This window comes from Amblyomma americanum, chromosome 1 (assembly GCF_052857255.1).
Source record: "Amblyomma americanum isolate KBUSLIRL-KWMA chromosome 1, ASM5285725v1, whole genome shotgun sequence".
Classification (NCBI taxonomy): Eukaryota; Metazoa; Arthropoda; class Arachnida; order Ixodida; family Ixodidae; genus Amblyomma; species Amblyomma americanum.
The window spans coordinates 28,010,067-28,024,193 of NC_135497.1; the positions used below are offsets into that span (position 1 = coordinate 28,010,067).

General features: G+C 48.9%; 1 protein-coding gene across 1 annotated transcript in view; it reads left to right on the plus strand.

Annotated features, from left to right (window-relative positions):
- Nucleotides 1–4,138, plus strand: part of LOC144112066 (nitric oxide-associated protein 1) — a 36,207-nt gene extending 32,069 nt beyond the window's left edge. The window contains exon 6 of the mRNA XM_077645146.1: nt 3,889–4,138. Coding sequence (XP_077501272.1) covers nt 3,889–4,070 — 182 coding nt within the window. The 3' untranslated portion in view covers nt 4,071–4,138. The remainder of the gene's footprint in view (nt 1–3,888) is intronic.
- Nucleotides 4,139–14,127: the final 9,989 nt, after the last annotated feature.

Genomic DNA, 14,127 nt, shown 5'->3' on the forward strand with positions numbered 1-14,127 from the left:
ATTTGGAGCCAACCCTCAAAGAAAAAAACTCGCAAACGCAGCTACCACGCCAGCCAAACTACGCTTACGGCGCAAAAAATGCGCGCGCGTATGCGGAGCCACCCGCACAGCGGCTGCGAAAAAATCACATGACGACGCATACAAGGCGAGGCGCATGGGGTGAGCCGGAGAAGCTTATGACTCGGAGGAGGAGTAAAGACGGGCACTTTCCTCTGGGCAGAGGTGGAGAGGTTAGGGAGGCACTTCCTTTTGTTGCGTTTGTATCCGCGCAGGGAGCAGTCCATTCTGAGGGTGCGCCACCTGTTGAAAACGCGTCAGGGCATTTCAGCGTGGGCTCCCCCATCTTTCCCACTTTCTTTGGCTCCTGCTTCACGAGCTGCACATGTTCCGAGGGCAGCGTACAGCGTCAAAGCACGTGTGTTGCCTGCGTGGTTTTTATCATCTGCCATCACCGGCCTCGGTCCTGCTGGTTCTGCAAGCCCATCGGATTCCTCCCCAGAGTTCAACAATGGACGATTCTCCCTCAGGAAGCGCGGCCAGCGTGGCTCTATCGGATCAACTGCCGCAGAAGAAAAAGCGAGCGGCAGTATCTTTGGAAACGAAGCGGAACATTTTAAGGGAGCACCGAGGTGGTGAAAAAGTGTGCAACTTAGTACGCAAGTACGGTCTGTCACAGCCGACGGTTTCAACCATTATCCGCAACGCGCTCAAGATGACTGAAAACGAATGCCATGCTAGTGCTGGCCATGCTATGGATGACGGCCGGAAGAAGATTTGGCATGGTGCCTACAAAGACGTGGAGGAAGCACTGTATCAGTGGTTCCTTAGCGCACGTGCTATGAACTTGCCAATTAGTGGCCCGATTTTAGCGGAGAAGGCGAAGCACTTTGCGTATCTCCTTCAAAACGCCGATTTCCAGCCTGGTGGTGGCTGGATTCAGCGCTTCAAGGAGAGGCACAGAATCGTCTACAAGACAGTCGTGGGCGAGGCAGGGTTGCTCGATGTCGACGCTAGACAGAAGTGATTGGAAGAGACACTGCTGTACATCCGCGAAACTTATGCAGACCGGGACTTGTACAATGGTGACGAGACCGGGCTATTCTTCCAAATGCTTCCGTCGAAGACGCATGCACTCAAAGGCGATCCCTGTAAGGGCGGCAAGCAAAGCAAATTGCGGGTGACCGTTTTCCTCTGTGCGAATATGGACGGCAGCGACAAGTGCCCCGCCTTCGTAATTGGAAAATCTAGGAATCCCCGCTGTTTCCGTGGTGCTGCGAGGATTCCAGTTCGTTACCATCATAATAAGAAAGCGTGGATGACGCGTGAACTTTTCCGTGGCTGTGCGAGTTCGATCAGCAGATGCAGCATGAAGGCAGGAAGGTGGCGTTGGTCCTTGATAACTGTACTGCAAACCAGACTGCCCAGAAGCTATCGCATGTGAAAATTTTCTTCCTGCCGCCGAACATGACTGCAGGCTTGCAGCCCATGGACGCAGGCGTGATTGCGTGCTTCAAGGCATTGTATCACCGGCGTGTGTTGAGCAGGCTTGCTCTTAACCTGGACATTGCTGTGCGTGAATGCCGACCTGCTCCAGACTTCAAGATTTCGCTCCTGATGGCTGTTCAATTCATTTTTGGGGCATGGGCAGAAGTCAGCTCCTCCACCGTCATGAATTGCTTCCGAAAAGCGGGCTTCGCCGGGGATATCAGTGACACGGAGTGTCTCGAAGCTCCTGCCGATGGAGCGATTACAGAACTTTGGTCTACGGTGCGCGGTGATGACGGCGACGTGGAAGGGCTTGAAGAATTCTTGCACGCCGACGATGCAGTCACCACAAACGAAGAATTGACTGACGAGGCGATCGTTGCAGCAGTCACCGGCGCGTAAGACGATGACAGCAGCGATGACAAAGATGAACCGGAGCCTGTACAAGTTGTCTCTCATCAGGAGGCCTCAAGAATGATCGAGTCCCTGCGGGACTTCATTTTTGCAAAAACCTTTCACTCGGACATGTCCAACATTTGGATGCCCTCCAGAACGATGTCAGCAAGATTGCCGCGAAGCAGTCGAAACTCACCGATTATGGGTTTGTTTCAGCAAAGAAGTGAGAAGTGCAAGCTATTTTGCCCTATTTAAATGCTTTCAAGTTTTCATGTTTTCTTTGTTTGTTTGTTTTTCGGGCACTAAGGGATTTTTCAAGCTTAGAGGCAGCCGCAGCAACCTTCTCGTATTTTTTACAATGCCCCTTACCGTGCCACCAAAACGATGCCTCGGCGGAGCTCGCATGTCACTTGCCGTCCGTGACCCCTCTTTGCAGTTGTTATGCTTTTTTTCGTGCAGCCCGTTTACAACAATTATCGGTTATAACAATGGAATTTTCGTGGCATTTGAACATTGTTTTATAAGTGGACTCGACTGTATATGCAGGTGAGAGCGACGGAGGAGGGTGCGAGCATGAAAATGTCGCCGGGAAGGGCTCGCAAACATTCGTGCATGATTGCTGGTCGTCTGCTGCGTGTAGAAGAGTATTATTTGACTGGTTTTCATGGCAGCACAGTGCTATGAATAAGCGAGTTAATGTGCTCTCCTCGGAAGGCGTTTCAGGGCCCCTTTAATAGGAAGCATAATACACAACATAGAAAAAATTATAACACAGGGACATGTCATAAAATTCTGCTGGGTGCCCAGCCATGTTGGAATAGGTGGAAATGAAAGAGCCAACTTCTGTGCTGTAGAAGCCCATAATCATGAAATCAAGAAAGTCAGCATGCCATATAGAGACCGCATGAAATTAATACATAGTAATTTGAAAGCTAAATGGCAGACAACTTGGGATAATGAAATAAACAACAAACTGCATTTTGTAAAGTCCAACTGAAAGTGTCTAATATCTAATGTGGAAACTGGGCATTGCCATCCTTTCTCCCATTTCCAGGGTGCTTTTTTTGCCATAAATACCTTCATACTGATATTTGGTTTACGAAAGAGAATGTCAGTTTTATTCTTGTAGGAGAGGTTGGCTGAGTTATGACGTGCAGCTCTAAAGGTTATGAAAATCACCGACAAGAACTTGCTTCTGCAACTACATCCCCATTCCTCCCTTGTAATAAAGGTTTCATTCATTCATTCATTCATCATACTTTGGTCTCTTGTGCTGTGGTCACTGAAAAGGCCAGAGGCTTGCCAGTGAACATTGAGCCTTGCGCATGATCAACTGTGACAGTGCACATACATAGCTTGTGTACATAATGTGTACATAGTTTTGCAGTGGACGCTCGCGTGCAGTGCAGGACAGTGATAGGACTCGTGTGTGCGAATGGTCTACGATAATGTTTTTCTTCTGTGAATGTGCGTATAATTGTAGAGTTGTTCATAGGCTAGAAGCTCGTCAAGTGGAAGCTCCCACTTTTTCTTCGATCCCTCTTCTTCTTCTTATGGTTTTCTTTTTTTTTTTTCGTAGTGAAGAAATAAAAACACATTGATTGAAATAGTGTCTCTCCACTATCCTTACTTCCTATCCCTCCTACTGTTGTTTCATCTGCCTATCTTCTAGCTCATCCTTGATATTTTCACCGACTGGATTTTATTACCCAAGTGCCAGGTCAGGAGAAGCGAGTACCCACTCTGTCACCGGTGGGTACCGGCAGCACTGGGGATCGAACCCCGCACCTCCCCCATGTGAGGCGGATGCTCAAACTGCTAGGCGGCTACTGCGGTCTGGCTGGCACCTATATTTTCTTTCTCTTTTGTTTTATTTTGAATAATTTACCGCCGCCACCATTTTGTGTCGCCGTATAAAAACAATGAAATGATTGGGTAGCAGTCGGATTGGCTGATGGGTCTCTTCCGGCAAGCATGAATTGTAGTTTTTTGTTCTCTTGTGTGCAGGCTGGCTGAGCCTCACCTTTTGCCTCGGCGAGCGGGTGTCTGTGCGCACGTGGAGCCCCTCCGGCCGGGGCCTGCACTGCCGCGTGCCAGCACTGCTGCCTGCTGCCGTCCAGCTGCGCGGTCCACGCATACGCGGCACACCTGCCTTTGCCAACCGCCAGTGCTCTGCCCTACTGGCCTGACTTTCTCTCGCTAGTCGTTGAGGAGTAAAGCACAGACTGCTGCCTCTTTGGAAGGGGAATTGACTGAATGTTTGACTCACTTTTTTTGGAGGGGTTCTTCAAGTGGCCATGGCGTAGGATGCCGCAGTAGCCTATAGTGGCATGGTCACTGTCACCTGCTTGAAATGTGTTTTTGAGAAGTTGCGGGTGAATCAGGTGTGAACCTTTGTGCATGCCAAGTTGTTTCTTCAACTGCGTACAGCGGGCAGTTCGCTTCGTGCACAACACGTAGCGCTGCTAGAACCGGCACCGAAGACCACAGGGTGCCTCGATGGCCAGCGCCGCTTTCAGGTCGAGGGCACCGCTCTCGATGGCGGCATGTTGGGTCCCACTCTCCCATTCGGCTGCATTGAGCGCAATGCGGCGGCGGGCCGTTTCGGAAAGAAAACTGCCGCTTTGAATTCCGCAAATTGGGGGTTCTGCCATGACAGGGTAGTAGCAGAGATTGTTTAAAACAGCGAATTGGAGTTAGCTACATTAAAGTATATCGTCTTTCTTAGCTAATCTGCCCAGAAACTCAGCATCTTGTGAACAGTCGTTAATTCTCACAACGAGCATTGCATATTCTACTGCAGTCTGTTGACCCAGGTGCTCAACATTTCGATTACTTTTCCAACAGTCATGGTCACTTATTTCTAGCTGCAGTTGCATATTCGTCAAGCACTGCCATTCAGTTTCTTTTTTGCCATGAAATCAAGTGCGAGAAGTCTCCTTTGATGGCTGCTAATTTCAGTAACAATGAGGATGCGCAATTAAAGTTGTGCACTATATCTTTGCCCCCACAAAAGTTGTTCTGTAATTCAAACATTTCGCATGCTTTACCTTGCATACTTTGTCTGTATGCAAGGATTTGTCTGTTGGTTTCCAGTCATCTCATTGACGTGGGATTCCCAATTTTTTCTGTGCGTGCTTTCCCGAGCAAAGCGAAATAACTGCTGTCCTTTCCTACCCAAGCATCCTTGGCAGACTACCGACATGTGGCCGACATTCTGAAAATGGTTGGCAGCCGACTTCATCGGCTAGTAAAGCATGGCGGGTGGTCGGCCCCGGCGTTAGCTGCCAGTCGTGTCGGCAAGTTGTTGGCAGCGGGCCCCGGCCCGATCTTGCTGATCTACCAAGTGCCGGGCGCGCTGTCCAAAAGCACTGCAAGGCGTCGGCCCGACCACTGTGGCCTTAAAATAACAAGCATCTGAAATTGGGAATGTAATTCTCTTGCAACTGCTAAGATTCATTGTCCACCAGTTAACTAGGTGAAGTAAAATAAATTACAGTAATTGCAGCACTTTAGCGCTATTAGGGAGACAAAATGAATAAAATGATGCATAAGCTTCTTCATCATTTAATCTGCAAGCTAGGAATTTGATTTAGCCTAGGACACTTTGCTTTCTCAAGTCACAAAAATAGTTTCACGAGCTGCTGCTCAATCGCCTGCTTACGATACGTGGCAGCGTTGCCAGAACTGGGTGCGCGCAGCTGCCCAGAAGCAGACTACACGAGGGGGCGAGTGTTGGGACCCGGGTAGCATGGTTGGGTCGGAAAAAGGATGAGGAAGTCTGAGCCATGGCTATGGAAAACATGGAAAACTTTGTTATACAGACTATTTACATAATGTACAAGTAAGAGCAACTGAGAATGCCTCTCAGTTTGTGGTTACTTGCCCCACCGTTCCCTTTGGTTTGCTTCCCCGCAATGCGTCCCTAGTTGCCTTAAAACTAACAAGGGAGGGCGTCGGTGTCGCACCTACATGAGCGCCACGTACGGCGTGATTGCTGTATGCGCGCGCGAGGGAGACTACGCTTTCTTCAGCTGGGGAACGTCGCCGCGTACGGACTGTTTGGCGTGCGCTCCGCTCTTCGCCAGCGGGGCGAGGAAGTGGCGGGGAGAACGTGCTCCCACATCTCGTCCTGTCTGGCTTCGGAGTTTCCCCTTGCCCTGGCGTGGGTGAACATTCACTCGAACCTTGCTGGTGAGCCAGATGACCTCGATTCCTTAGTGTGTTTTGTTGCTAGCTGGCGGTGTTGTGTCAATGAATGCCTGTTTGTGTCGGCCAGAGTGCTGTTCCTTTGTTCCCTCAGAGCAAGGCCCGCCATGTTCGGTATGTTCTCGGTTGCATACGCAATCACGGTGTGGGGTCGAGCGGTTTGAACTGTGTCAGCCGCGATTAAGGGGGGAAAAATATTTATCTCCCACTAAATAAAACCCCACAAGTTAAAGGGAGCTTCTTAGCAAACGGGAGTTTATGCGGAGGAATTCGCTAAAAGCGGCACAAGAAGACAACACACACACACACGACACATTTGCGCTTGTGTCGTGTGTGTGTTGTCTTCTTGTGCCGCTTTTAGCGCATTCCTTCGCATAATGATAAACCAACTGGCCCCGGTAATAGCTTTTCAAACGGGAGTGCCTGTAACAAACCAGCAGCTTGTTAAATACGCTTCGTATTCCCCGAATCCCTGACTGGGGAATAAAGTTCAGAAAACGATGTCCAAGCAAGCGAGCAGATGTAGACACTAATAGTACCGCCCACGGCAGCGGACTGTGCCGATACTCTCGCAGCTCGGTCGGTGGAAAGGGGAGACTGTCCTCGAACATTGTCGCGTTGATGTCACCACTGCAGCAAGTCCGTGCCTCAGTGGGAAAGAATGGCACTCCAATTCCCAGGAGGTGGAAAAGGGAAAAAGGCTCATCGAATACTGTCGTGTCGACTTCACCATTGTGGCGAGTTCGGCGCCTCTGTGGGAATGTCAAGCAGTCTCCCAGCAGGTGAATAAATGACCTTGTGCTCCCCCGCCTGTTGTCCGAAATGCGGGACCTCTGTCGAGGTCGCAGCTATCTTTCAATTAACATCCCCACCATGACCTTTCAACACCATCACTCTGTCCCGTGACCCGCGGGCAGACTCGGCCGCGTGACGCCGCTGCCGTGGTTACCCTGGTCGAGGGAGTCCGCGTCTTAATCCATTTAGGCTGGAAGGCACGCTGGGCATAACACGGGCCTGATGCAGGCAATATGGTGAACTAGAACTAGGAAGTGTGCCGTCCGCGGCCAGAGAGCGGGTCGTTTCAGCAATGAAAGCTCGGCTGCATGAGAGGGCGCTGCTTATAAGAGGAGCAGTGTCAGGTGGCGGACGAGGAGAGAGTGGTAAACCTAAAGGAGGCTCGTCGATCCTACAGCACTGCAGTGCAGTAGGCTTTGAATGGGGAAGATAGAAAGGTAAAAACGGGCACGGTGACGCACGACAGTAGCGTACGGTGGCGGGAGAGACAGCTAGCGCGATCCGGAGGGCAACAGTCGCAGTTGGGAAGTGAACGGTTAGAGCACAGAAGGGTTCTGGTAGTCGTTGACTCGAACGTAGCTAGGGTTGAGGAAGGCGTTTTGATGACAGTGAAGGCGGACAGGCAGGTGCTGGTGGAGGCACGCTCAGGGAAGTGCATGGTAGATGCAATGGCCAAAGCCCAGGATTTTGTAGGGGACAACATGGATAACAAACACCTTGTTGTTATTCATGTTATTCATGCTGGTCTCAACGATGTGCTGAAGGGGAGGAGCTAGAACCTCGAGAAGCAGAAGTGGGGATGCATAGGCTTAGAGAGGCCTCTGAGAGTGTGCATGTGACCATATGCACAATCCCAGAGGTCCAGAGGCAGTCTAGTGGAACGGAAAGGAGGGTTGTTGAGGCTAACCGTGTAATTAGGTTAACGAGTCAACGACCAGGATACAGGGTAATGGAAGTTAACAGGGACGTGTACGAGGTCAACTTCCACCCTTTTCCACAGGATGGCATTCACTACGGTGGTGCCACTGGCAAGAGGGTGGGTAGTAGGATAGGTTGCCAGGCAAGAGCTTGTTTGGGGGGACCCAGAGCTCTGAGGGAACCAGTGTAGACATGGAAGAACCAAGGTCAAAGAAATGATGGAACCATAGGAGAAGAAATAGACACAAGTGCCAGGGCCAAGTTAATTCAGATATAGGTTACATTAACATGCAGGGTGTCAGAAATAGGCTGGTTTAGTGGAAACATCTTACAGATATGGAGCAACCACCCTGTAACCCAGACTATGCATAGGAATATTGCAGTAGAACAGGGCAGCAGAAAGGGGGTGTAATTGGGGCATTCATTCATAAAAGCATGAATTTCAGAGGGTTAAATTGGGATGCAAGGAACTTTTATGGCTAAAAGGAAAAGTGGCAGGAGAGAAAACATTCCTTGGCTTTGTATGTAAACAGGAGCTAATGCCAAAGAAGGAAACAGGAAAATGCTAGAATGTATTGCTAGCGACATTGATGGAGCTAGGAGGACAGGGCGAGATAATTATATTAGGTGACATGAATGCACACACAGAAGACATGGATGGGTAGACAGATTCGACAGGAAGCATGCTGCTGGATATGTGTGACGGGCATGATTCAGTTGTATGCAACAGTACCGAGCAGTGAGAAGGGCTCATAACATGGGAGGCAGGGAGTCTTCATTCGACAATAGATTATGCACTTATGCCACATAGGATGTGTAATAGATTAGGGGTAATGAGCATAGATGAACATGGTTCCAGAAGTCAAGGTAGTGACCACAAACATATCAAGTTGAGTTTCAGAAGAGAAACCAATTAAGGACTGAAGCGAGATGAACAATCAGAGGGGAATTTTTACTCAGAAAAGCAATTGGAAGCAGCAGCTAAACAAATTGAGAAAGCAATTTTTGAGGATGATACAGAATGGACTTATACCAAATTAACTCGATTACTTAAGCTAGAGCTAGCTAAGGTGCGAGTCAAGCCAAAAGGGAAAAGACGCAAACCCAAGAATTGGTGGGATGAGGAGGTCAAGGTGGTGATAGAGAAATGTCAGGAAGTGTCCAGGGAACACAGATATTCCAAGAAGAGGAGGGAACTAGACAGAGAATGGAATACATAAAGTGTTGAAGAGAAGCATCCTAGAAAGAAATATTGCACATATTTTGCCGAAGGAGGATGGACCGGTTACTTCAACTGCCCGAGGCATTCGGCGGTCGAAGTGAGCAGCGGTCCCATACATACAGGGTCGTCCACCCTGAACACGTGAGTGCGTGGCTGCACTCTGCTGGGCCACTGCGTCCGGCACGGCCACTCATCGCAGCCAAGTGGCAGGAGACGTTGGACCTGGGCGTGGCGCTTCGCATCATCTGCCACTTCGCTTCGTTGCGCGACCATGTTGGACGCAGTGGCCCTCCAGAGAGTGCAACCATGCGCTCGCGTTACGACAAGAGAAGGCTGCTAGTGGCATGTCAACAGGACCAGATGGTATTCCGATTATGTTAATAAAGAAGCTAGGACCAAAATCCAAACAAACCTTAATAGAGGCAGTGAATAAGATGATAGTGGATGGAAAGGCCCCTGATGAATGGCGATTAAGTAGAATGAACATGATATATAAGGGTAAGGGGGACATAGCTGACATAAGCAACTACCGTCCCATAGCAGTGACATCTGTGGTTTGCAGGGTGGTGATGCAGAATATAGATGAGAGTCTGCAGGCTTGGGTGGAGAACGAGGGGGAGCTACAAAATGGGTTCTGGAAACAGGAGGTTGGAGGACAATGTTTTTATTGATGCAGTGTATAGAGATTTGCTGAAAAGGAATGCAGGCCCCTATGGCTAGCATTTCTGGATATTAGGGGAGCCTATGACAACGTTATTCAAGAGGATTTGTGGTACATACTGGGCATGTTGGATGTGGAAGGGAGTTAATAATCTCTTAAAAGATATATATAAAGGTAACAGAGTGCTTATAAAATAAAAAAAAATGCATCAGGGCCTATAGAGATATAGCGGGGGCTTAGGCAAGGATGTCCTCTGTCTCCTTTGTTGTTCATGTACCTGCAAGGGTTAGAGACCAAACTAGAGAGGAGCGGAGTAGGCTTCAACCTTTTCCCAAGCAAGGAGAATGGATTAAACAGCCATTACCATGACTAATGTACGCACATAATATAGTGCTAATTGCTGACAACAAGGATGGTTTGCAGAAGTTGATAGACATTTGTGGTACAGAGGGAGGTAGATTAGGTTTCAAGTTTAGTAAGGAAAAATCTGCAGTCATGATAATGATGAGGGCGGCCACATAGAATACAGGAGTTCGCGCTAGAAGTAGTGAATGAGACAAGTGTCTTGGGTGCTGAGTATCTGACACAGCATGAAAAATATGTAATGAATTAAGCTAGTAGGAATGCAGCTGTCATGAAAAATAGGGCACTGTGGAATTACAATATGTATGAAGTGGTAAGAAGGATCTGGAAAGGGGTGATGGTTGCTAGCCTGACTTTCGGTAATGCGGTCCTGTGCATGAGACCAGATGTTCAAGCAAGGTTAGAAATTAAACAACGTGGCATAGGGAGGCTAGCTTTGGGAGCACATGGCAGTACACCAAATCAGGGGGTACAGGGCGATATGGGATGGGCGTCGTTCGAGAGCAGAGAAGCTAAGGAGTGATTGAGGAAATATGGGGGAAAAGCAGTGGGATAGGAAAGTTTTTCAGATACCTGTTTATAAGGAATGTTGACACGAAATGGAGAAAGCGAACTAGAAAATTGATGGGCAAATATCGACAACAGTAGGGGGGCAAATCGGCAATTATCGGTCGAGAAAAAGGTTAAAGAAACAGAGAGCTCTGTGGAAAACAGGGATGCTGTCGAAATCAGCGCTGGGAACATACAGGACTTTTAAGCAGGAAATTTCCAAAGAAAATATATCTATGATGATTGTAGGGGAAGCTCTGTTGTTTGAGGCCAGGACGGGAGTTTTGCGGACTAAGACAGAGTCGGGTACCACGAGATAGACACGTTGTGCATTCCGTGCGGAGAGGAGGAGGAAACGGCTGAACACGATACTTTTCTGTAAAGGGGTTCTCCCTGCAGTGGAAAGCAGCGGGGCTGATTTATCCAAGGCACTGGGGTTTAAGGACAGTGAAGGGAAAGTAGATTTTAAGCGGGTAGAAGTAACCGAGCGAAGGTTGTCTGGTTTAGGTTTTATGGGGGTTTAACGTCCCAAAGCGACTCAGGCTGTGAGGGACGCCGTAGTGAAGGGCTCCAGAAATTTCGACCACCTGGGGTTCTTAAACGTGCACGGACATCGCACAGCACACAGGCCTCTAGAATTTCGCCTCCATCGAAATTCGACCGCCGCGGCCGGGATCGAACCTGCGTCTTTCGAGCCAGCAGCCGAGCGCCGTAACCACTCGGCCACCGCGGCGGCTGAAGGTTATCTGATTGGTGGCTAAAATCAAGACGAGTAAAATTTCATAAGTCATGGCTAGGTGGCTTGAGCCACCGCCCGATTTAAAGGGTTCAGCCGTATCCATCGCCATCCATCCATCGTGCGTGGAGCAGACAGTTTAGTGAGTCGCCGCAGTTGTGTGGAATTCATCACGGCACAATATTTTGCGTGCTTACGAAGGCGGTAATTTGCAAATTTTGCTGCTCGGATACCACAGTCATCACCTACAATATATCGGACCGTGGCGGTTCGCGCGACGTTCGTAGTTTTCTGGGAGTGTGGCTGGTGGTAGCGAAAGAAAACGTACGCAGGAAGACTGCTGCAACCAGCGTAGTAATATTGAATGCAAGTTTTGCACGGAGTTTGCAGGCGTGGATAGCCTGGGCGATAATGTGTCTGCATAATTTGTGCACTTTTCAGGTCCCACACGTCACGCGCGGGGCTTCTTTACAGGGTGCGCATAAAAAGATATTGTTCAGTATCGGACTTTTTGCACAATGGCAACCAATGTTTATCATCACAAAACCGCAGTTTGTTTCGAAAGCAAATTTATTAAAGGGACAATGAGGACAATTTTATTAGTAAAATCTGATAGCTCTGCATTTGCGGCTCTGTTGCCGCCTGTCCGGCAGCGAAAGGTGCAGTTATAATAATATTAATTGGTTTTTTGGGGAAAGGAAATGGCGCAGTATCTGTCTCATATATCGTTGGACACCTGAACCGCGCCGTAAGGGAAGGGATAAGAGAGGGAGTGAAAGAAGAAAGGAAGAATTAGGTGCCGTAGTGGAGGGCTCCGGAATAATTTCGACCACCTGGGGATCTTTAACGTGCACTGACATCGCACAGCACACGGGCGCCTTAGCGTTTTTCCTCCATAAAAACGCAGCCGCCGCGGTCGGGTTCGAACCCGGGAACTCCGGATCAGTAGTCGAGCGCCCTAACCACTGAGCCACCGCGGCGGGTAGGTGCAGTTATTGCTAAGATATTTGGATTCAGAGTTGAAACACTCTTTCCCGCCGCTCTGATCTGGTCTCATTGATGGCGAAATAGTCGAAAAATGACGTAAATGGAGGCTCCGTGATTGGTGGTGAGCGGTGCAGCCTAGCAGCAGCCAAAACGAAAACTACCGATGGCCGGCGAGATAGACCGATTTGTGATTGAGAACACCAAGCGACGCCTGGAGTACTGGTGGCGGAAGGAGGCTGCGCACATAGAGCGTATACCATAGAGGAACTGGGAATAGTATCATATCGCGTCTAGCCACGTGTTTGCAGATTGATAATCTGAAGGGGCATTGCCCCATTTCGGTGTATAAAATGCGACCGCTGCATAAACACTGCGGGATTCGTACCGTGGAACTGCCCATGCTTGTCTCTTCGGGCAAACACAGCCGATACGTGGTGCTAGAAGCGTCTAACCCAGGCCGCCTCTGGCCAGTCTGAGGAAAACCAGGCGCATAACGAAGGCCAGCAGAATGGATTTCGTCAAGCCACCCGAACCGCTGCGCTTTGAAGGGGCATAACCCAGCAAACACAAAATTTCCTCAAAATCTCCCAGAAATATCCCATCAGGACATTCGGAATGTCCCCAGGTGCTCATTTTTCCCGAAGACATCCAAAAAACGTCCCCACAACTAGCCGCGTCCAAAAAGTTTTGCGTCCCAGGGACAGCCGCAAAAGGTTAATGCTATATTTCTCGGCTCTGGCTCAATAAAATTATTCTTTTTCATGCAGACTTCTGACGTTTAAGTGCACATATGTGCCAAATTTCAGGCACATGCTTACGTTACAGGTGGTGTAATACATATGTCCACTCGCGTGAATGCTTGCTGGCTAGGCCATTCAGACTTACCTGTTTACATGAAATGTGCTTTAACAAGGTGAAAATTTGGGCTGATTGGTGCATGATCTTGTGACGGGAGCAGCGCAGTACGAGACAGAGAGAGCGGCGGGACACGACGCTGAATAACAACCAGATTTTTAATGCCCGTTCGTCGAATATATACATCTCGCTCGTATAAGAAGGAAAAGAAAGAACCATGAAAAACGCATAAGATGTACCATAGCCTCCTTTTAAGTATAAAGGAGGCTATGGATGTACACGTGGTGAAATATTAAGACATCACACGCAGATAATCAATTTATCTGTCACGAAGCGTTATTGAAGGTATGCAGACGCATACGTCCCTCTTTGGTCGGATGTTGAAGGCTTCTTCAATCTCCCTGGTCCGCTGATCAAAATATGACTGGATGACCATTGTGCTGATAAGCTGCGGAGCGCATTCATGCTCTCGGCAATGTTTTGCTAATTCACTGCTGATGGCGCCATTTAGGGATTCTTTTGTGCTCTCGAAGCCGTTCATTCAAACAGCGCCCTGTTTGTCCAATGTAGGTGCGTCCGCATGACAGGTATTTCACACTTTTCACCTGTTTTTTTCCGGTGTTTTTCTTGCATTGATTTTTTTCTTTGCTCGCTGTTGACTTTGGCGTACAGGCTTCTTAACTTGCTGGGTGTTGACATGAGCACTTTTACACCAGCTCTTGCTCCTATCATTTTGAGACTGTGGGAAATGTCATTAATGCAAGGAATGACCGCGTACGGCTTCCTTTATTCTGATTTGGTTTTGACATATTTTCTGCCTCTAAGTGCTTGCAGAATCCCTTCTGCGACACTGGATAGCAGTCTCGTCGGGCAACCTGCTGCTTTCAGCCGACGGTTCTGGGTGTAAAAACTGCCTTGAACTTCATGATCACAGGATCTCATCAATGCGGC